At 45.3% G+C, this 24,709-nt stretch overlaps 1 protein-coding gene across 2 annotated transcripts in view; it reads right to left on the bottom strand.

The window, feature by feature from the left end:
• The window catches only part of SLC44A3 (solute carrier family 44 member 3), a 97,238-nt gene extending 75,649 nt beyond the window's left edge, over positions 1-21,589 (bottom strand). The window contains exons 1-3 of one of the 2 annotated variants that reach the window (XR_013218515.1): positions 21,365-21,589; positions 21,185-21,282; positions 16,615-16,716 (exon numbers count right to left, since the gene is read on the bottom strand). Coding sequence is in view for 1 of the 2 variants with exons in the window: in XM_077277209.1 (XP_077133324.1) it covers positions 16,615-16,716; positions 21,185-21,211 (129 nt within the window). In the remaining variant the exon portion in view is untranslated. The remainder of the gene's footprint in view (positions 1-16,614; positions 16,717-21,184; positions 21,283-21,364) is intronic. The other variant, XM_077277209.1, reaches the window with a different exon arrangement.
• Between the last annotated feature and the right edge of the window lie 3,120 nt (positions 21,590-24,709).

The following is a 24,709-nucleotide window of genomic DNA, read 5'->3' as shown; positions in this document are numbered from 1 at the left end:
CAGAGATATTTGGGGAGAGGATAACGATGTTGGATGCCAAAGGGCACCTGATACAAGACTGGTGGCCATACCACGAACAGCATGTATCAGACGCTGGCTGGGTTATTGCAGCCAAGATGGCTCAACTCTGAACCATTGCATACTTTGAAAAGTCGTCCAGTAATTATGGAGCCGTTTCTTCAAAACCTTTACAGCAAAAAAAAAAAATAACAGCTTTGAAAAGTCAGGAGTTGTGCAAAAATTGTGCGACTTTTGTTGCGAAGTTTGACTTTCATGCCAGTTTCAATCAGCAGAAATGGGAGAGCTGTGGAAGAGGCAGGGCGAAGCAAGGTGTGGCCATGCCCACCAGTCCAATTCATCATATAATGCAGGCTTTTTGTATGCCAGAAATCCTACTCCCTAACTAGAATAGAATTTCTGCCGGGCACACGTCACTTATAGAATGCGCCAAATTCATTAAGTGCCATGTGCATCTTAATGGAATCGACTTCTTATACTTCTTCAAGACTGGCATATTGGGAGCGAACACTATGCCAGTCTTGATGAATCAGCCCCTATGTTTCTTGGATAACAAGTCTGGGGCACGTCCCAGGCATCCTCTCCCCAGGCGGATTCCTAGAGGCCTGCCAGTTAAGGGCAGGAGTGGGGACCTTTAGGCCTTTTCAGCAGCCGCAGGGCAGATTCCTGGGACGGCTGCGTCTCCTACGCAATGTACACAGCAGTCTGCGTCTCCTACGCAATGTACACAGCAGTCTGCGTCTCCTACGCAATGTACACAGCAGTCTGCGTCTCCTACGCAATGTACACAGCAGTCTGCGTCTCCTACGCAATGTACACAGCAGTCTGCGTCTCCTACGCAATGTACACAGCAGTCTGCGTCTCCTACGCAATGTACACAGCAGTCTGCGTCTCCTACGCAATGTACACAGCAGTCTGCGTCTCCTACGCAATGTACACAGCAGTCTGCGTCTCCTACGCAATGTACACAGCAGTCTGCGTCTCCTACGCAATGTACACAGCAGTCTGCGTCTCCTACGCAATGTACACAGCAGTCTGCGTCTCCTACGCAATGTACACAGCAGTCTGCGTCTCCTACGCAATGTACACAGCAGTCTGCGTCTCCTACGCAATGTACACAGCAGTCTGCGTCTCCTACGCAATGTACACAGCAGTCTGCGTCTCCTACGCAATGTACACAGCAGTCTGCGTCTCCTACGCAATGTACACAGCAGTCTGCGTCTCCTACGCAATGTACACAGCAGTCTGCGTCTCCTACGCAATGTACACAGCAGTCTGCGTCTCCTACGCAATGTACACAGCAGTCCGCGTCTCCTACGCAATGTACACAGCAGTCCGCGTCTCCTACGCAATGTACACAGCAGTCCGCGTCTCCTACGCAATGTACACAGCAGTCTGCGTCTCCTACGCAATGTACACAGCAGTCTGCGTCTCCTACGCAATGTACACAGCAGTCTGCGTCTCTTATGTGATGTATATACCGCAGCTCCATGTCTCCTGTTAAGTATATAGCGCAGCCCCATATCTCCTGTCATGTATATACAGCAGTCTCGGAGTCTTCTATGTGATGTACAGTGCAGACCAAAAGTTTGGACACACCTCATTTAAAGATTTTTCTGTATTTTCATGACTATGAAAATTGTACATTCACACTGAAGGCATCAAAACTATGAATTAACACATGTGGAATTATATACTTAACAAAAAAGTGTGAAACTACTGAAATTATGTCTTATATTCTGGGTTCTTCAAAGTAGCCACCTTTTGCTTTGGTGACTGCTTTGCAAACTCTTGGCATTCTCTTGATGAGCTTCAAGAGGTAGTCACCGGTAATGGTCTTCTAACAATCTTGAAGGAGTTCCCAGAGATGCTTAGCACTTGTTGGCCCTTTTGCTTTCACTCTGTGGTCCAGCTCACCCCAAACCATCTCGATTGGGTTCAGGTTTGGTGACTGTGGAGGATAGGATGACCTATCTGGCGTAGCACCCCATCACTCTCCTTCTTGGTCATAAGAAATAAAATAAGAAATAAATGATGGTCCAACTAAACACAAACCGGATGGAATAACATGCCGCTGCAAGATGCTGTGGTAGCCATGCTGGTTCAGTATGCCTTCAATTTTGAATAAATCCCCAACAGTGTCACCAGCAAAGCACCAACACACCATCACACCATCACACCTCCTCCTCCATGCTTCAAGGTGGGAACCCGGCATGTAGAGTCCATCCGTTCACCTTTTCTGCGTCGCACAAAGACACAGTGGTTGGAACCAAAGATCTTAAATTTGGACTCAGACTAAGACTACTTTCACACTAGCGACGCAATGCGACGTGCCGACGTGAACTGTGCAAGAAAAACACAACGCATCCGCTGCCCCATTGTGATGTCCGGGGAGGCGGGGGCAGTCGGAGATGTCGGACACGACACACAAAAAAAGTTACATGTAACGTTTTTTGTGCCGATGGTGCGCCACAACACGACGCATCCGTCGCACGACGGATGCCACGTGTGGCAATCCGTCGCAATGCGTCGCTAATGCAAGTGTATGGAGAAAAAACGCATCCTGCAGGCAATTTTGCTTTAAACTTATCCTCAGAAGCAGAGGTGACTCTTGGTCTTCCTCTCCTGGGGCGGTCCTCATGTGAGCCAGTTTCTTTGTAGCGCTTGATGGTTTTTGCCACTGCACTTGGGGACACTTTCAAAGTTTGGCCAATTTTTTTCGGACTGACTGACCTTCATTTCTTAAAGTAATGATGGCCACTCGTTTTTCTTTACTTAGAATTTGTATTATGGCAAGAAAAAAGCAGCTAACAGTCTATTCAGTAGGACTATCAGCTGTGAATCCACCAGACTTCTGCACAACACAACTGATGGTCCCAACCCCATTTATAAGGCAAGAAATCCCACTTATTGACGTGAAAACCATTCCCGGTGACTACCTCTTGAAGCTCATCAAGAGAATGCCAAGAGTGTGCAAAGCAGTCATCAAAGCAAAAGGTGGCTACTTTGAAGAACCTAGAATACAAGACATAATTTCAGTTGTTTCACACTTTTTTGTTAAGTATATAATTCCACATGTGTTAATTCATAGTTTTGATGCATTCAGTGTGAATGTACAATTTTCATTGTCATGAAAATACAGAAAAACCTTTAAATGAGAAGGTGTGTCCAAACTTTTGGTCTGTACTGTATATGCTGCAGACCTCCCACTAATTGTGTTTGAAGCTATATAAACGTCATGTGAGCAGTGATGTATTTCGTACTGTGAGGAGACCTGCAGTGGAATACACATCTATGTTCGGTATGACTTACGGCTGTGAGTTCTTTACAAAACCCATTAGCACAAAGCACAGTTGCCTGCGCACTAGACCGAAACATACTGTATATGGAAAAGCAGTTATGAGTATCAACATCATCCATACCACCTAATATCACAGCGGTACCAAAGAGAAGCATTAAATGTATGATCAAATAAAGCAGAGTAATTTTCAAATTGATAATTTTGTATGGCCCCCTAGTGATGGTCTAAGTGTCCAAATGGCCCCCAGCCGGAAAAAAGGTTCAATGCCCCTGGTCTAGGGGAACAGAGCATAGAGAAGACACAGGGGACCAGTCTTTTATAACTATGTTTTAATTTAACTTGGGCACCGTTTCAGAGTAAAACATCCAATGTTGCAATACCACAGTTAGTATCTGGTTCATACTACCCGAACCACAAGCAGCACAAATCGGACACTGGCTGGGGTAGTGCAACACTGGATGTTTTACTCTGAAACGCTGCCTGGTTGTCAGCTCTCCTTTAACATGCCTGATCCAGTAATTTACTCCCCTCTCTTCACACAGAAGACCTCCACAATCCATGAAGTGTGCATGTGCTGGGGGATCAGAAAAGAGATCAGAAAAGAGATCACTAAGCATGTAATGTGTATGGCCAGCCTATCATGCACAGAGCATTTTATTTGCTCAGTATATCTTTACAACTATGAATAAAGTAGCCAGAACATGTAATCCCTTACATACCAAGCCTAATTTGGCTCTGAAGCCTGCAGGTTTTTATCCCCCATGTTTCCCTTGCAACAGATCTCTTTGCTCAATAAAGCCATTTGCGGAATTGTTTTTTTTTTTTGCACGGTAAACTACATTTTCTATAGTACTATTATGGGGTAAATATAACTTATTGCTTTACTGTTATTAGTCGTATGGGGTAATGGTTAGAAGAATTTCTGAAGCAGATTTTGCATCTCAAATTTTGTTGTGTTCACCACGCGGCATTAAAAATGTATCATCTTTGTTCATCACGTCTATATGAATATAATGATAGCAAATAAATATCAATTTCATCTTTTTAAATGTATCAAGTGGGTACTATTTATTAAAGGCCGATTTCCAGCCAATGTACGAAAAAAGCAACATAAAGAGCCAAAAGAGAAAGCCACACAAATAGGCTGAACATCCAGTTATTTGTAAGGAGATATCAATACTTTACTATCATCATCCAGACAACGAGACCAAAAACAGAAGTTACATAAAAACTACTAATAAGTAATAACTAAGACATGAAAGTTCGAGCAAGAAACCATCGAATATGGCCCCCAGAGAAAAACAAACACATGAGATGGAATATTACCTGCAACATGACAGCTTGCCTCCAAATGTCCTAATACTATAATATAGGATGTAACGCAGAAAACCAAAACAATACCGCCGAAGAAATATAATGCAGATTAAAAAAAAGTGCATAAAATAAAAGAGAATCAAAGCGGGCAATAGTCAGAGAAATAACTAATTTCTTATTCTTTAGCAGCCATGTGAGAGCCGTACCCCATGTGTCTCGCCATGAAAAATGGCTTCTTCACTTTTTACGTTTTACTACTTTTATATATCTCGTGTTTACGTTGCTGCCTATAAGTATTTTTTTATCTTTTTTCCCTTTGTGGAACAAGTGTACATTTTTATTTATTTATGTCAGGCTAGAACTAATATTATTCTTTAACTTTTACGTCAGACTAATCGGCATGTTCAGATGAGTGAAGAAAACCGGGAACCAGAGATTCAGTAACGTAACAGTGGGGATTGTCAGCCCCAAGTCTTCATATTTTACAGCGAACGAACATGGCTACAACACTTAGGATATTGGAAAATTCTTTGTTTGATTACTCTGTAAAACAACAATGCTATATACTCTCCTATTCACAGACCTTCATAAAAATATCTAGCCTGAAGCCAACCATTTTATGACACCTGCACCAACCATATGTTACACTTGAACCAGCTCCAAACAACAAAACAGAAAAAAAAACTCCACATTACTTTAAAAGAAAAAAAAAATTAAAAATCATACATGTCCGAGGGCGTAATGGACGATATTGTGCTCCAAAATTACAGCATGGAAAAATAAGAAGTGCTGCTTAGAGAAAAGCCAGAGACTACTGAATCATGCACGGAAAGAACTACTCACATTCATAACGTCATTGGTAAAATAGTCAATTCTCACCAAATTAAAATGCAACTTTATTACAGTCAAACAGGCACTAAACTTAGTCGGAAAGAAAACATTTATCAATTTCTAGGTCTGCACGTTGTTTTTCATGCTCCTCAAAGTGTAACCGTATTCTTTGTTGCTTAGTTAATACAGAGGAAGAAGTGGCAGTAGAAGAATGGAGGAAATTCTACAACAGTATTGAGCTGTGTAGATGTGAATCCAGCAGTGGCGTGAGGTAAAAGACTTATTAGAAAGCTCAGCATGCTCTGTGTCCCTTTCTCTGCTTGTTTCCTTACTCGGCTCAATATTCTTCCCCCCTTCCCTATAGAATATAACAAATATAATATTTACTAAGCTGGCAGTCCGGCTTATCTGAGCAAGACTGGGCTGAGCAGTTTTTTTTCCAGAATAGAGGGTGAGTTAAGGAGACAGGGAAAGCAGAAGAAGTGGGTCTTACGTGGGGAAGGAAGCAGATTTTTCTGACATGATATATTATAACATTTTTTATAATTGCCTGTACTACTGAGGTATGAAAAGTTTTGTAGAAAGAACAGGTATTATTGAAACAGAGTGCTGAATTATGGCATATAACATCATTTTTCGACTCCTTTCTGTTTCTTCTATATGTTTCACCTGCTCCAGAAATTGGTTATGCAAATGTGGCCACCATCGGTGTCTGCCATCCAGTATAATGTAGAATGATGGCGAGAACAGAAAGAACGGGAAACCAATCATAGACTCTCTCTCTTTCCTGGGAAAACCCAGCGCATCAAGCAGGAAGAAAAGCACTCGAACAAAGGGGACAAAGAAGTTCTGTACGTGAGGAAGAAAGATGGAGGCGATAAGAGCTCAAGATCACCAAAAACGCATGCCCACCCACTAAAATAGGTTTGTTCCCGTGACCCAGCCTGTGCTCCTAGAACCATGTCAGCTACAGAAATAGAGGTGCTGTCAAGGGAACATTGTGGGGGGCACTCTGGCTATTACGGTCATGGGCGATAGCTATGTAAATAAAGATAAGGCTAATTTAGGGAAAAATAGGTATTATGCATTATTAAGATTATACACAAATGTAAAATGAAATGCTTTAATTTCCAAATCTGCACTAGGCTGAAAAAAAAAAAGACAGCTAGAGATCAACTGATTGCGATGAACAACATTTACCCTTTGTCTGGGCAGTTTTTAAGTCCTGAATGCTCGCTGTACTTTTTGTTTTAAACTTTTTCATTTTACTACTTTTTAATTTATTTTTTAGTCCTCCTTCAAAAATTGAACCTACAATAGTGTGACGGTTTGCACTATATTCTGCAATACAGATAAAAATACTGATCTACTGTGTCCTAGAAGTGTGAAGATTATGTAAAATCAAAACCAGAATTGAACCAGAAGGTAACTGAAGGTAACTGGCCAGTCACTATAAACAATGTTTCTGTTTGTTTTCACTTTCACCCCTATAATCCTTCACTTTCTGCTAACTCCCCTAATCCCTACAGCTAGTAAGGAACTGTTCATCTCTTCCTCAATCCTCCCCATCCATCTCACCTCCTCCTCAGAACTGTTCCTCAACATACAATCATCTGTCTCCAAACACAGACAGCCTCCTCATGCCCTCTCCTGCTCCCACCTGCTAACACTTTCTCTGCTCCTTCTCACTGCTGGTGATATCTCTCCAAATCCTGGTCCTCCTCACCACATCCCCACCGTCAGTTCTTCCTCCCAACCACGCTCTATCACAAATTTCCGTAACCCCTATAACCTTATACCCATTTGCCCAGCCCCCACTTCCCCAGTCCCACTAACAGGAGCTCTATGGAACGCTTGTTCTGTCTGCAACAAACTTTCCCACATCCATGATCTTATTACTAACAAACTTTCCTTCCTCGCCATCACCGAAACCTGGCTCACCACTTCTGACACAGCATCTCCTGCTGTGCTTTCGTATGGTGGCTTGCTTCCACCTTTCTCACACACCCCGCCCCAGCAGCAAGCATGGCGGTGGAGTTGGTTTTCTCCTGTCAGAAAACTGTTCCTTCACCCCAATCCCACTTCCACCCTCTGTTACCCTCCCTTCCTTTGAGGTGCACCTACTCCCCTTCTAACCTCCAACTGGCTGTCATTTACCGCTCCCCAGGGCCAGCCCCCACCTTTTTTGACCACTTCACCACCTGGCTACTTCATTTCCTTTCTGTGGACATCCCCACTATCATCATGGGCGACTTCAACATCCCCATTGACACTACCCTCTCAGCTGCCACTAAACTTCTATCTCTCACTTCCTCCTTCGGCCTCACTCAGTGGCCTTCTGCAGCCTCTCACAAAGATGGTCACACACTGGACCACATCTTCACCCACCTCTCTTCCCTATCTAACCTCTCTAACTCACCTCTTCCTCTTTCTAACCACAATCTACTCACATTGTCTTCCCTCTCCACTCCTTGTTTACAATCCCACCCCACAAACTTGCACACCCTCACAGAAATCTTAAACACCTTGATCTACACTCACTCTCTGAATCCCTCCTCCCTCTCACAGACATACATTCCCTACACAATGCGGATGATGCTGCAGCTCTATATAACACCACAATAGATGTAGCTTTGGAATCTCTTGCCTCTCTCACACATACCAAAGCTCGCAAAATCAACATACAGCCCTGGCACATCAGACTGACCAAACAACTGAGGCGAGCTTCCAGGGCTGCTGAGCGGAGATGGAAAAGATCCCACTCTAACGAGCACTTCATCGCATTCAAACAGTCCCTCACTACTTTCAAGACCACACTCGCCACATCAAAACAAACCTACTTCTCATCTCTCATATCCTCCCTGTCTCACAACCCTAAACAGTTATTCAACAACTTCAACTCTTTCCTCCGTTCCCCTGCACCTCCTCCCTCCCCACTCATCTCAGCTGAAGACTTTGCCTCGTTTTTCAAGCAGAAGATTGAGAACATCAGAGACAGTTTTAGTCAACAACCCCCAGAGCCCTTCCTCCCAACTACCCAGCCCTCCACCTCTAAAACCAACTTCTCCACCATTACGGAAGATCGACTCTCCACTCTACTCTCAAGATCGCATCTCACCACCTGTACACTTGACCCAATCCCATCCCACTTCATCCCAAACCTCGCCACAGTCTTCATCCCAACCCTAACCCATCTCTTCAACCTGTCACTAACAACTGGTGTTTTCCCCTCAAGCTTTAAACATGCCTCAATCACACCTATCCTCAAAAAGCCCTCTCTTGATCCATCCTCTGTATCGAGCTATCGCCCTATATCACTTCTCCCCTATGCCTCAAAACTACTGGAACACCACATCCATCTTGAACTGTCCTCCCATCTATCTTCCTGCTCCCTCTTCGACCGCTTACAATCAGGCTTCCGGTCACACCACTCCACTGAAACTGCCCTAACTAAGGTCACCAATGACCTATTAACCGCCAAGAGCAAGCGACACTACTCTGTCCTCGTCCTCCTGGACCTGTCCTCTGCCTTTGACACAGTGGACTATTCCCTGTTGCTGCGGACCCTCTCATCCCTTGGCATCACAGACTTAGCCCTATCCTGGATCTCGTCACACCTAACTGACCGGACATTCAGCGTCTCCCACTCACACACCACCTCCTCACCTCGCCACCTATCTGTCGGAGTCCCACAAGGCTCAGTTCTAGGGCCTCTCCTCCATTTACACTTTTGGCCTGGGACAGCTCATAGAATCTCACGGTTTTCAGTATCATCTCAATGCTGATGATACACAGATCTACATCTCTGGACCAGATATCGCCACCCTACTAACCAGAAACCCTCAATGTCTATCCGCTATTTCATCAGTCTTCTCCACTAGATTTCTAAAACTTAACATGGACTAAACAGAATTCATCGTCTTTCCCCCATCTCACGCCCCCCCCCCCCCCCCCCCAACAAACCTATCCATTACAGTAAACGGATGCCCACTCTCCCCAGTCCCACAAAGCTCGCTGCTTCGGGGTAATCCTTGACACTGATCTCTCCTTCAAACCGCATGTCTAAGCCCTTTCCACTTCCTGCCGCCTTCAACTCAAAAAATAGGTATTAAGCTTACCGTTAATGATGTTTCCAGGAGTCCATCCTGACAGCACCCTGGAGGACGTCCTCCTCCCCTTGCTGGGACAGGAAACACACGAGTTTAAAAGGTCATGTCCCACCCCTAATCCTCAGTGTTGTAACAAGAACCGCTACAAGGATATGCAGAAAAGAAGTTTAATGAAGACTTCAAACATAATACATTGAATCCAGACATATTACATCATATGTTAGAAACATGTTACATACATGCCAGATTTAAACAAACATGATATAAGTATTCAAGGGAGGGAACTACTAGTGCTGTCAGGATGGACTCCTGGAAACATCATTAACGGTAAGCTTAATACCTATTTTCCAGGACGTCATCCTGACAGCACCCTGGAGAGTACCAAAGCACCTCCTCAGGGTGGGATTACCGCTTGGAGAACTTTTCTCCCAAACGCAGTATGTTGACCAGACAAAACATCAAGTTTATAATGTTTACAAAAAGTGTTGGCACTAGCCCAAGTCGCGGCCTTACAAATTTGTTCTAAAGAGGCCCCTGCCCTCTCTGCCCAAGAAGTAGCTATCCCACGGGTAGAATGTACGTGGAGACCCTCTGGAGGAGGGACCCCCTGAGACTGGTAGGCCTCCGAGATCACGGACGTGATCCACCGTGCGATAGAGGCCTTAGAGGCCTTCTTACCCTTATTTTTTCCCCCATATAGAATGAATAAATTCGGATCAGTACGCCAAGAGCTGGTAGCTGCCAGGTAGTCTAGGACCGCCTGCCTGACATCCAGAGAATGTAATTCCCTTTCTTTAGCATTAGTGGGGTTATCGCAGAATGATGGCAACACGACTTCTTGGTTTCTATTTTTAATTGTTCCTACTTTTGGGATAAAGGAGGGGTCCAGTTTAAGAATTAGGCAATCGTCTCTAACCTGGAGGTACGGGTCCCTAGTACACAGGGCCTGAATTTCCCCCACCTTTTTAGCCGTGGTGATTGCCACTAGAAATGCCGTTTTGCGAGTGAGGACCGAAATGGGCATATCAATGGAAGAAGCGTAAAGGTCCTTACAGAGGAACCTAAGGACCAGATTAAGGTCCCAAGAAGGTGATAAATGCCTAAGGGCGCAACCTCTGTGTGGCTCTGATGAATTTAACTATCCACGGGTGAGAGGCTAGGGGATAGTCTAGGAAGGAGCTAAGTGCCGAAATCTGCACCTTCAAGGTGCTAGGTTTGAGACCTTTGTCAAACCCAGCCTGAAGGAAATCTAGGATTCTGGGTAAGTCAGGAGTGCCCGCCGTAACCTCAGACCTGCCACCTTCCAGACAGAATCGCCTCCAGATTTTTAGGTAGATTGCTGAAGTTACAGGCTTTCTACTGGACTTGATAGTTGTTATCACTCGACTTGATAGGCCCTTTGCTTTCAGGATGAGCCGCTCAGGATCCATGCTGAGAGACGGAGTTTCTCTGGGTTTGGGTGAAGAACCGGGCCTTGGTGGATGACATCCGGTCTGAGAGGAAGCTCTAGCGGGTCTGCTATTGCCAGCTGTAGTAGAAGGGAGAACCAGCTCCTTCTTGGCCAGTATGGGATGACCAATATGACCCGAGCTTGATCCTGTTTGATCTTCCTGAGAACAGCCGGGATTAATGCCAGAGGAGGGAAAGCATATGAGAGAGGTTCCGTCCAGACTTGGCTCAGAGCGTCTATCCCTTCCGGAAGATCTCGAGGGTTCAGTGAGAAGAATTTTGAGACCTTCGAATTTTTCCTGGTTGCAAATAGGTCTATGCAAGGAGTCCCCCAGCGAAGACACAACTTCCTGGAAGATGTCCTGGTTGAGTTCCCATTCTGTTGGGAACACCCTTCTCCTGCTGAGGTAATCTGCTATGATGTTTTGGGACCCTTCCAGGTGAATCGCTGAGATGGAAAGCACCGATCTTTCTGCCCACCGAAATATCCGATCCGCCAGTTTCTGAAGCAGATGGTGTCTTGCGCCTCCCTGATGCTTCAGGAAAGAGACTGTTGTCACATTGTCGGACATTATCCTGACATGACGATTTTCCAGGATGTGTCGGTTCCTCTTCAAAGCTTCCCAAACAGCGTACAGCTCTTTGAAGTTGGAGGAGCTCTGGGTGACTTCCTCCGGCCATCTTCCTTGAAGGAACCCGTTTTCCAAGTGAGCTCCCCAGCCCCAGGCGCTGGCATCTGTAGTGACTACTACGTGGGGCTCGGCAGACCATAATACCCCTTTCCTTAGGTTTTCTGGTTCTGTCCACCAAGGGAGAGACTCTCTTACCAGAGGAGTTAGTCTCAAAGTTCTGTCCAGGGAAGCTAGGCGTCTGTCCCATTTGGACAGGATTAGTTTCTGCAGTGGCCTGGAATGGAACTGAGCCCATCTTACACACGGAATACAGGCCGTCATTAGGCCGAGGACTCTCATGGCCACTCTTATTGACCCTCCTTGCCTTAAAAGGATCCGGATCTGGGACTGTATTGCTTCCAGCTTGGGCTCGGGGAGGAAAGATATTCTGTTCGTCGAGTCCAGGTACACTCCCAGAAAGGTTTTTCTGTGTTCTGGGATTAGGTCGGATTTCCTCCAATTTATGACCCATCCCAACTCTTTCATCAACGAAATGGTTCGGTTCCTGTGATTTGATAGAATCTCTGGCGCTCTTGCTACCAGGAGGAAGTCGTCGAGATATGGGACTATTATGATCCCCTGACTTCTTATGAAAGCGACGATCTCGGACACCAGCTTTGTAAAGATACGGGGTGCTGGGCTAGCCCGAACGGAAGGCACTGGAACTGGTAGTGACAGGTCCCGGATGGCAGAACTACCGCAAACCTCAGAAGCTTCTGAGACGAGGGGTGGACTGGGAACTGATAGTAGGCAATCTTCAGGTCGAGAGTGCACATCACGGCATTCTGATCTATGAGAAGGATCGCCGAGCGGATAGACTCCATACGGAACCTCTTGTACCTCACCCAGGCATTCAGAGGCTTCAGATTTATTATAGTGCGAGATTCTCCGGATGGTTTTGCGATGGAGAAAAGGGAGGAATAATGACCCTGGCTTACTTCCCGAGGTGGTACTGGCAACTATGACCTCTGAGGACAGCATGTCCTTTAGGTCTTTCATCATTGGGGAGTCTCGCATTATAACCGTAGGTGCAATAAATCTGTCTGGCGGAGGAGAGTAAAATTCGATACGGTAGCCCTCTGACACAGTCCGAAGAACCCAATTGTTTTGAGTGATTCGGGCCCATTTGTGCGCGAAGTGACGGAGCCTCCCCCCTATAAGTGTGGCGTCATTGCGGTTTAGATTTTGAGGAGGGACTGAAAAATAAACTTCTGTTTCTATTGCCCTGGTTACGGGAGCCTCTATAAGATCCTCTATGGGATCTACCTCCTCTAGAGTCAGTCTGTCTTCGGAAGGGGAATCCCCTCCGAAAGGACTGAGGTTTCCTAGTTTTGTCCTCCGGAAACCCCTTCTTTTTATCCGAAGCTGACTCTAGTATAGTATCAAGAGGGGGCCCGAATACTCGTGCTCCGGAGAAGGGGATTGAGCATAGCTTAGATTTGGAAGCACTATCCCCAGACCAGGATCTTAACCAGACCGCCCTCCTAGCCGCGTTCGATAGAGAACCACTCCTAGCCGAGAATCTGACTGATTCAGCCATCATATCGGACAGAAAGGCCGTGGCGGACCTCATAATAGGGATGGATTTTAAGATTTCAGATCTCCGGGTCTTATTGGACAAGTGTTCTTCCAATTGACCCATCCAAAGATACATAGAGCGAGCTACCGAAGTAGCCGCTATATTGGTTTTAATCAGAGCCGCGGAAGACTCCCAGGCTCTTTTAAGAAGGATGTCAGTCTTTCTATCCATGGGATCGCACAGGCTTGAGGAGTCCTCAAAGGGTATGGCAGTTTTTTTAGCCACCTTTGCCACCGGAACGTCAACTTTAGGGATTTCTTCCCACAGTTTTACTCCTTGGATAACACGAGCCGGCGTTCCGCTTCCTTCCACTCCTCCATTATCATGGCTTTAATGTGCTCGCTAACGGGGAATACAGTCTGCTGACGTGACATAAGTCCCCCGAACATCAGGTCCTGCCTGGATTGTGGTTTAGGTGTCTCCTCTATCTGCATGGTGCACCGTACCGCCTGCACCAGATCATTTGTCTCTTCCGCCTGGAAGAGATATTTTCTTTGGTGGTCCTGGCTTCCTGACGGAAGCTCGCCCTCTTCCTCTGAGACGAAGTCCTCTGAATTAGACTTGTCCTCAGAAGTAAACTCTGGTTCTCGTTCCTGTCTGGCCCTCTTGCGGCTGGGAATAGGACTGGGCTTCTGCACCATATTGGATAACGAAGCCTGCACCTCCTCACATATAAGGGATCTCATCTCGGACAGTAATGTCGGCTGTTCGTCCCTCACGACCTTAGACGTACAATCTGCACACAAAGTCTTTCCGTGGGAATCCGGGAGCTTCGCATTATAGATAGGGCATCTAGCAGATTTTCCCGAGGCCTTGCCGGATCTCCTAGCCTGACCAGAGGAACCAGAGGGGCCAGCAGGGGTTCCCTTATCCTTAAATGACATAAGATAGGGATAAGCGCTGGGGTAAGCCTGCTCCTACTTGCGGATAGGGGTCTGCGCTATGCGCACTTACCACCTCCTCGACCGGCATACTTGCATCCATGATGAATGAAGCAGGTCCCAGCAGCTTGTAGCTTCGGAACAGGAGCGCTGAGAGAAGCAGGTCCCCGCAGCTTGTAGCGTTGGAACAGGAGCGCTTCAGCCGATATGCGTTCCACAGTGGAACGCACGCTTTCCCCCTTCACTGCAGCGTTACCGGAAGTGACGGTAACGGATGCCGAAAACCGGAAGTGACGCCGTCCTGGTCACTTCCGCCTAGGGACGCCGTTCTGGATACCACGCTGCTCCCTGGAAGCCGCACACAGCGTGGATGGCGTCCGCAGCCGAGAGCCTCCCACCGGGAGGAGCGGCTGCCACCAGGAGTCTCGTCCACTCCTGGTCTTTGGAGCAGAGGGACCCCCCACCGGAGGGTGTCTGCCCTGAGCCTCTTGACAGGGGGAAGGATATTGGCAAGCCGCACGATCCCCCTGAGCTCTGGTAAGCTTGCAGCTTTTCACTCGTGCGTCCTTTCCTTGCAGGGACAGGAAAAACACTGAGGATTAGGGGTGGGACATGACCTTTTAAACTTGTGTGTTTCCTGTCCCCGCAAGGGGAGGAGGACGTCCTCCAGGGTGCTGTCAGGATGACGTCCTGGAAATATTGGATAATGGATCCGTACATTCCTAAACCAAGAATCTGCAAAAACCCTAGTCCATGCCCTCATCATCTCCCGCCTCGACTACTGTAACCTCGTGCTCTGTAGCCTCCCCTCTAACACTCTCGCACCCCTCCAATCTATTCTAAACTCAGCTGCCCGACTAATCCACCTCTCCCCCCGCTATTCCCCGGCCTCTCCCCTCTATCAATCCCTTCACTGGCTCCCCATTACCCAGAGACTCCAGTACAAAGGCCTAACCATGACATACAAAGCCATGCACAACCTGTCTCCTTCACACATCTGTGACCTCGTCTCCCATACTTTCTTGCACACAACCTCCGATCCTCATAAGATCTCCTTCTCTACTCCCCTCTTATCTCCTCTTCCCACAATCGCATACAAGATTTCTCTCGCGCATCCCCCCTACTCTGGAACTCTCTACCCCAACATATCAGACTCTCACCTACAATTGAAACATTCAAAAAGAACCTGAAGGCCCACCTCTTCCGACAAGCCTACAACCTGCAGTAACCACCGATCGACCAAACCACTGCACGACCAGCTCTATCCTCACCTATTGTATCCTCACCCATCCCTTGTAGATTGTGAGCCCTTGCGGGCGGGGTCCTCTCTCCTCTTGTACAAAGTTGTGACATGTATTGTTCCAGATTATTTTACTTCTTTTTATTATGTGTACCCCTCCTCAAATGTAAAGCGCCATGGAATAAATGGTGCTATAATAATAAATAATAATAATCTATGAAGCCCACCCACGAACTGGGTTTCACAGGAGCACAAAGATGGCGGTGATGGGCCTTCAACAAGCAACAGCTTTAGGCAGGCGACGGCACCTATCTGAATGGAGTGGGCTCAGTTCTTGAGTCCACTCCCTACCTATTATTATTATGTCCTGGGAGTGAAGTTGTTAAAAACGTATTCCTTTTATCAGATTGGCCCACATCTACTAAGACTGGAATTTCTTAATGGACTCCACGCCTCTTAAGTAAACTGATTATCACTCATTTTCTTTAAATAAATGTTGAAAAAAAAAAAAGTGGTGTGACCACCAAAGACTAAGTGATCCTCTTTTGGTGTTCTCGTACATAAATAATCCCGTTAGCAATGTCCTTACTGTTTTAAAAAAGATATTTTAAGTCTGTCCTCGGCTACGAATGGCCGTCTATTTATAGGGATGAAGTAACTGGATATATTTGTTTAGCCAACCATAAGCTTGGGGAATGTAGCACCTAGTTCCAAGAGAGCACCCGATATATTTATCAAACTGTTCTCACATAAGCCAATATACGCCGCCATTATTTGTATAACCACCATCAATCTACCACTAAAGAAATAGCAATGATTCATCTATTGTTTTCCAATTCCCAACCCAATAGTCTCCATTCCAGAAGATAAAAGCTTGCAGGCCCTGTGTGGTTTTTGGCTTCTCCTTGGCTATTAATAGGTTTGTATCATCTAGATTTTACGAATTAATATCTTGTTTTTTTCCAATATTTTTTTTATTCTGTTTTCTACAGATAAGATATGCTTTACAGAAACTGCAATAGTTAAGATATAAACCCCTTTAATAGGCTTAGGAGGCCAGAAGACCATCAACTTTGAGTAGATCGCCTCTGTTCTTCTGGTATGGAATAAACGCATACTACTGGAAAGCAAAATGTATGGAGAATCACATGTAAATAAACCCAGCCATATTGTAAAGAAAAGAACACTAACAATACTAATATTAATAGAGCCGTCACTTACCAAACCACAACAGAAAAGGAAAAATACAACCAGCCATGGGATATCTGTGCATTTTCTGTGCAGTAAAAGCCTCCACTGCCTCTGTCTGGTGTCTTCAGAAACCTGGAATAAAAGAATTTACACTGTGACCTGACAAGGGATAAAACATGCCTCCAGCCAAAGCAAAGACGTGTCTGTCCTAAATCCGGACATGTAGTAACCCTGAGCAGCTTCTTTCCTGAAGGCTTCAGACGTCAAGGTGTATTCCGAGCTCTGCGATTACATACGAGCCATACGTTTAGTATATATACATAGAGAAGCTCCTGGTGTAAGCGTCAGATGTAATATAAGGATATATTATATGTAGGTCTACAGGATATGATATATGTGGTAGATATGGCTTGTATGCACTTATTGTATATAGATTTTACCTACACAGAATCACTAAAAAACAAACAGCAAAGCCGATGTCATTCTTCTGCTGCACATTGTGTCCATGGGAAATAAACAAAGTAGGCAGAGAGAAGAAAACTATGTGAAGCTCGCAGCTCGTCTGTGCTGATTCTACCATCACTACCGGATTAGGAAAACCACACAAGCGTAGTGCACGGCCCCGCCAGGCTAAATAAATAAATACAGCCATTTATACGGTACTAAGATGAGAAATGTCACCGTAAAGAAAAAAAAATTCCTTTAAAAACTATAATTATGTATTTTCTTCTTTCTCCTCTAAGATGTCCATAGCCAGACAGAAGAGATATTCTGCATCTACAAGACGCCTGTGAGCTATTCTTGGATTTAAGTTCTTAGAAAAGAAAAACAAAATCTTAAAGTGCATTATAAACTCTAGTCTAAGCAAACCGCACCCTGGACGATCCTCAAAACTCCAGCACCAAGATGGTGAACTGCGGTCAGGACACGGGGCACTGGTCCCACTAGTGTCTATGTACGAGTAATTTAGCAGTTTAGAGAAGAGATGTGAAATTCAACCACCCTTACGCTGCATTCACACAGATACAGTACACAGGGGCCATATTCAGTTGTGCTCAAAAGTTTACATACCCCGGCAGAATTTTTGGTTTCTTGGTCTTTTTCAAAGAATATGAATGATAACACCAAAACTTTTTCTCCACTCATGGTTAGTGGTTGGGTGAAGCCATTTATTGTCAAACTCCTGTTTTTCTCTTTTTAAATCATAATGACAGCCCAAAGCATCCAAATGACCCTGATCAAAAGTTTACATACCCCATTTCTTAATACCGTGTATTGCCTCCTCTAACATCAATGACCGCTTGAAGTCTTTTGTGGTAGTTGTGGATGAGGTTCTTTATTTTGTCATATGGTAAAGCTGCCCACTCTTCTTGGCAAAAAGCCTTCAGTTCCTGTAAATTCCTGGGCTGTCTAGCATGAACTGTGTGCTTGAGATCTCCCCAGAGTGGCTCAATGATATTGAGGTCAGGAGACGTCCGATATATTCTACATATTCTAAATTTTGAGCATAATTGTATTTAGTTACTGGATCACATCATGTGAAAACAAGAAGGCAAAAATGCAACAGAAACCTTCATTCTATGGAGACCTCAGATTAATGCTACATTCTTACGTTCTGTTTTTAACCCCTTAGTGACCAAGCCAATTTTTAGAATTCTGACCACTGTCACTTTATGAGGTTATAGCTCTGGAACGCCTCAACGGATTCCACTGATTCTAAGATTGTTTTTTTTTGCGACCTATTGTACTTCATGCTAGTGGTAAAATTTATTAGATATGACTTGCATTTATGAAAAAAATGGAAATTTGGCAAAAATGTAGAAAATTTCACAATTTTCAACCTTTTAATTTTTGCGTCCTTAAATCAGAGAGTTGTGTCACACAAAATTGTTAATAAATAACATTTCCCAAATGTCAACTTTACATGAACACAATTTTGGAAACAATTTTTTTTTGTTTTCGTTTCGTTAGGACGTTATAAGGGTTAAAAGTTGACCAGCAATTTCTAATTTTTCCAACAAAATTAACTAATTTTTTTTTAAGGTCCACCTCACATTTGAAGTGACTTTGGGGGGTCAATATGACGGAAAATACCCAAAAGTGACACCATTCTAAAAACTGCATCCCTTAAGGTGCACAAAACCACATTCAAGAAGTTTGCTTCACAAGAACTAAAGCAATGTGGAAGAAAAAAAGGAACATTTTGCACAAAATTTAATTTGGAACCAAACTTTTTTATTTTCACAAGGGTATCAGGAGAAAATAAACCACTAAATGTGTTGTGCAATTTCTCCTGAGTACGCCAATATCCCATATGTGGGGGAAGTCCACTGTTTGGGCGCATGGCAGGGCTCAGAAGGGAGTACCGGATGACTTTTTGAACACAAAATAGGCTGGAATTGATGGTGGGCACCATGTCGCTTTTGGAGACCCCCTGATGTACCTAAACAGTGGAACCCCAATTCTAACTCCAACCCTAACACAGCCCCCCTAACCCTAACAGGAAAGAATGGAAAAAAAAATAATCTAATTAGTGGGGTGATAAAGGGGGGTTTCATTTTTACTATTTTTTTTTTATTTTGATCACTGTGAAAGGGTCTATCACAGTGATCAAAATGAACCAAAAAGAAAAATCTATTGTTGCTGGCCGACAGATCTCAGCAGGCGCACTGCGCATTTGCCTGCCATTTTTTCCAGGAAGATGACGTGGAGGGCCGGGGGACGGAGCTGGAGGTGGCAGAGGTACCGGAAGGGCTAGAGGGATCCCATTTTTCTCTCCTCCAGTATGCTAGATCATATCAGAGGAGAGAGAAATGAATGGAAAATTGGATTTTTTTTTAAATTTTTACCGTTATTTGGTGAATAACGGCGTTCACTTGACTAGGGACAGTAAAAACCGACCCAAATCATGTTCTCCGGTGTCTCATCTATGCCCGGTAGCCGAGACCCTGGAGATTTTCCAAGGATGGGGGGCGCTATCCACTTATTTCTCAGCACCGTTAAAAAGCGGCGCTGAGGAATAAGTACCCTTAACTGCCACCGTTAAAAGACGTATCGATGGTCATTAAGAGAACCTGTCAAATCCCCCAAGCAGCCACTACTACACTTTAGAGGCTTATTCCTGCATGTCCTTCCTGCCCCAGCCTGTATGTATGCCAAAATAACATACTAAAGGGGTGGTCCATTACTATGACGACCCTTTCTCAATTGGAATGTTTTCCCCCATCAAAATAAAAACTTATACTCCCCTCCCGGGACGGTGACGCTTGTGCGGATTGGTCACAGAGCTCGTGTGACGCAACAACCTCACATGAGCCCTGGGAACACCGCTGGAAAGGTGCAGAGCAAAGTACTGCAGTGCGCAGGCGTAAGGTCAGAGAGGCTCAGCGCCTGCGCACTGCAGTACTTTGCTCTGCCCTCAACAGGACAGACAAAGTACGCCTGCGCCGAAGCGTGAAGACAAGAAGAGGACGTCATGGTAAGAAGATGGGAGGCCCCAGACCGCGATGCCCATCGGACCGGGACCGCCCGCCCAGGTGAGTATAATATAACCTGTTTTTCTCATCTTTCAGGATACATCGGGGGCTTATCTACAGCATTACAGAATGCATTACAGAATGCTGTAGATAAGCCCCTGATGGTGGTGGCCGCAGTTTATAAGCCCAAAATTAGGTGACAGATTCCCTCTAATCATATATTTATTGATACGACTAAATGATGACTTTTTTTCTGAATTGAGTATCTCTACTTCAACCAGGATCTCCAGTTTGATCGATGATAATGGACTTGTGCTGGCTCTTGATGTTGATCATTGGCTGACTATGTACTTTAAAAAGAATGTCAATAAATATTTTTATTCCAATTCTCTGGAATATGTGTCTTTTCTGTGGAGGAACTGGACTAGTGCTAGGAAACAAGCTTACGGCGAGGGCGCCAATAATGCGCTTAGATGTGCCGATGTCAGCTCATCAGGGCACCATTAACGAGCGCAGAGTGATGCACCCAGAAAAAGCCGCAAGTGTAAGTATTGAACGCAACACTAATTGCATAAAAAAAATGCCCAGTGAGAACCATAAGGCCGGGCGCAGATATAAAGGAGGATTTTATACCAAAACAATACAAATTCTCCAAACTAAGCGACGTCCGATCAGAAGGAGGCAAAAAAGGGAAAGAAAAAAACTCTAGAAGGAGCGTTTCTTGAAGCAGCTGTCATTATTGGAGATGTGCACCAGGAGAATCATTTTGCTGAGTTTTCGGAGCAGAAACGTCAAATTTGAGGAGGATTTGCATTGTTTCCGCTCCTGAAAAATCCCTCAGTGTGAACATGGACTCAGAATAAAGAGTCACAGGGCGGCCCGTGTGGTGGTGTCCGGGGGGCCCGTGTGGTGGTGTCCGGGGGGCCCGTGTGGTGGTGTCCGGGGGGCCCGTGTGGTGGTGTCCGGGGGGCCCGTGTGGTGGTGTCCGGGGGGCCCGTGTGGTGGTGTCCGGGGGGCCCGTGTGGTGGTGTCCGGGGCTACTATGGTCAGAGCGGCCAGTGTCGGTGGTGCCCTCTGCCCCGGTGCCCGCTCTGCCCGCCGCCCCCTGCCCGGTCACGTGATACCTGATACTCCCCGCAGCAGCGAGACATGGTGCCAGACCCCGGGGGGGGCTCCTCTGCCGGACTCACCGGACCACCGGCGGTGAGAACATGGGCGCCTCCTGTATAACGACAGCACAACACTGTTATAACGCACAACCAGACTATTATATCGCGCTGCGCCGTAACTCCGAGCATACTCACAGCAAGTTTTACTACAGAACTGTGGGCGTCACCGGGTACTGAGGGGCCGCATGAGAAGCAGGGAGGAAGTCCTCGTCCTGGCAGGTGTTGGCACACGGGCTGCGTCCCGCCCTCTGCCCAGCAGCGGCCAGGTGAGCCGATCACAGCTCTGCACTGCAGCCGCCGCGGACGAGCACTGCCCGCCGTGTGGTGCCAGTGACATCTGCTGGTGAGCAGTGGTACTGCAATGTTGTGTACTACACCGCTCTCAGGTATGCTCTCTGGTATGTGAGACTGCAGCGCCATCTGGCGGTGAGCAGTGGTACCGCAATGTTGTGTACTATATTGCTCAGGTATGTGACAGCAGCGCCATCTGCCGGTGAGCAGTGGTACCGCAATGTTGTGTACTATATTGCTCTCAGGTATGTGACAGCAGCGCCATCTGCCGGTGAGTAGTGGCAGACTGTTGATAGGCTGCTATAAGATTTATTACATGGTGCCATCTGCCGGTAAACAGTGGTACTTCTTTATTATGATAGTTCAGTCACCTTTGTACCCTCCTTGCTGGCCGCGTTTACTTTTCCATCAGTCACCAAAATGCTAACAAAGATCTGTATGTGAGGCTGGATTTCTGGAAATGTCTTCAGGCCAGATTTAGACATAGGATAAATACTGTTTATTTTTTACACACTGCGGTTTTTTTTCTGCTCTGCGTTTAAGTTTCTGCACCCCGAGAGTATTTGTGAAGTTTCTGGAGAAGAAGCTGAGCACAACCTCCCAAGTTTTTGAGGAGGGCCTGGAGCGTTTCCGCTCAGTATGTGCACACAATGTCTTTTGCAGCGGGATTCCGCTACGGAAGCCCAAAAAACGTTCCAAAGAATGAACATAAGTATGTGTATGTAGAAGCATGGCGCGGGGCACGTGTTCAGGCTAACCGCTTCAGGTCCCTAAAAACGTCAAGCAATGAAAACAAGTGGGAAAGCTCAAAAGACGCCCATAAGACGAGCGGACGTTATTTCGAGCATTTGCTCATCATTTTTACTGAAAAATCCACCAGCGGCTTCTTCATTGTTCAGAGGAGTGAAAACAACGGAAACTGACAGTAAAAAAGACGTTACCAAAACCAGGGGAAAAGCCTCAAAAAACCTCCAGCGGCCAAACCCCCCGGAAACCCTCACAATATGGCCAAGATATCATGTTCTGTATTAGGGCACGCGCACACAATGTCTTCTACAGGCGGACGATCCAATAAGAAGATTCAGGACACAAGGTTTTTTTGTGCATTTTTTGGGGGTCATTTCCTGAGCGCCTGCTTAGTCGTTTTGATTGAGTGTGGGTTTTTTGCTGCATTTTTTTACTTGTTTTTTTTTTTTTTTTTTTTGGGGGGGGGCGGTCGTTTTTTATTTTCTCTTTTTAAAATTAAAGCAAAACCGATGGAAAAATGCTCAGAAAGACACCTGGGCATCTTCCAGCCATCTTTTGAGGTTTCCCATGGACCTGCACTATAAAGTATAGCGCGTCTTAAAAACTCAATATAGCAGAAGGTTGATCTAGTCACTTCTTTTAAAGGGAATCTTTCAGTAGGATAGGCCATCTATATGAGCATGTAGGTCATAAGAAGCTGAATAACACGATACCCTGATACCTGTGATCTGATGTCTCATTCCAGAGAAATCCATGTTTTTCTGATATGTAAATGAGCTGTTAAGATCTATGGGCCGGACATAGATCTCCCTGAGAATCCGCCTTCAGAGCTTATTTTAAATGAAAGGGGGCGCTACCAGTGTGTGACATGTAGATCTGGAGAGCAGACTGTCAGTCATTACATGTCTCACACCCTTTAATTTACAATAGGCTCTGGAGGCAGATTCTCAGGTAGATCTATGCCCGACCCATAGATCTTAACAGCTCATTTACATATTAAGAAAAATGTGGATTTCTTTCAAATAAAATATTCATTCTGTTGAGTGTATTCTGAGCACTTTTTCAGGCGAGTTTTGGGCTTTACTGAAAATGCCATCATACCACATAATGCCACGTATTTTTACCGCAGACTCTGCATGGAAAAGCTGTGGATTAGAGACTTTGTATGGATCCGCTCACCAATCTGTGTCAGAAATGTAGCAAATAATTCAGCAAAAAGAGAAAACAAGTAAATACAGAAAAAAATTGTATATTTAGGATAAAATCAGATCAAATCTTTCCAAGAAACGTGTTTCTGTACATTGGAATCCGTCATCATCATAACCCAGGTGATCCGACAATCTGACAGGTTTGTAAATAAGTATGAAAATGGCCGGACCCTACTCTACTGTAACCTATTAAATATTTGTTAAAATCTGCAACACAATTTAGGTATATTTTGACCAATAATATCACATACAAGGAACAAATACCACCGCGCCATGACCAGACCACAAATTACAAACACAGTGATCGAATAATATCACATACAAGGAACAAATACCACCGCACCATGTCAAGACCACATATTACCACCACTTGGTGACTAAATAGCACATTCAAGGGACAAATACCACAACACCATTTCCAGACCACATATTACCACCACATGGTGACTGAATACTACAATACTGATCAGTAATAATAAAAAAAACCACAATACTATCACCATAAGTGCCAGTATTCACAGGAGATCTATACTTAGTATGCAGTGTCTGTGTAGAGGTAATACAGAGATCACTGGTGACATTATACACAGGAGCTCTGTATATAGTGTATAGGTAATACAGTGATCACTGGTGACATTGTACACAGGACCTCTGTATATAGTATACAGTGTATAGTGTCAGTGTATAGGTAACACTGACTCACCAATGACGTCTCTAGGTGAAGTCCTTCATCTTTCATCCAGCACAGACCGCCATCATTTCTTCCAGCCAGGACTCGTTTCTGCAGGAAATAACACAGTTATCTCGAGCTCCGCTTGCAGAACACATTACTTAATTTTTTTAACTTCTACATTACACATGGAGAAAAAAAGGCGATATAGAGTCACTCTGCACAGTAACAGGACCACCCCCCCCCCCATTTAAAACAGTATACTCAAAAAAATAAATAAATACATCACTGCAGTAATAATATCCCTTAATTAGCCCCTATGGTAATAATATTCCCCACCCTGGCCCCGTGTGTCTCATTCCTGGCTCCAGCCATATGTTCTCCCATCCTGCACTCATGAGTATCCATTCTACCCCATGTGATCTCCCCATCCTGCCCCATCTGTCTCCATCGTATTCTCCTGCCCCATGATCCAATCCTGCCCCATGTCTTTCATTCTGCCCCTTGTCTACATTCTGCCTATGCCTCCAGTCCTGCCCCCAGTGTGTCCAGCAATCTGCCCCA

This window comes from Ranitomeya variabilis, chromosome 8 (genome assembly GCF_051348905.1).
Source record: "Ranitomeya variabilis isolate aRanVar5 chromosome 8, aRanVar5.hap1, whole genome shotgun sequence".
In the NCBI taxonomy this organism is placed as follows: domain Eukaryota; kingdom Metazoa; phylum Chordata; class Amphibia; order Anura; family Dendrobatidae; genus Ranitomeya; species Ranitomeya variabilis.
The sequence above is the reverse complement of the archived record's forward strand: the minus strand, read 5'-3'. Positions and strand labels throughout refer to the sequence as shown.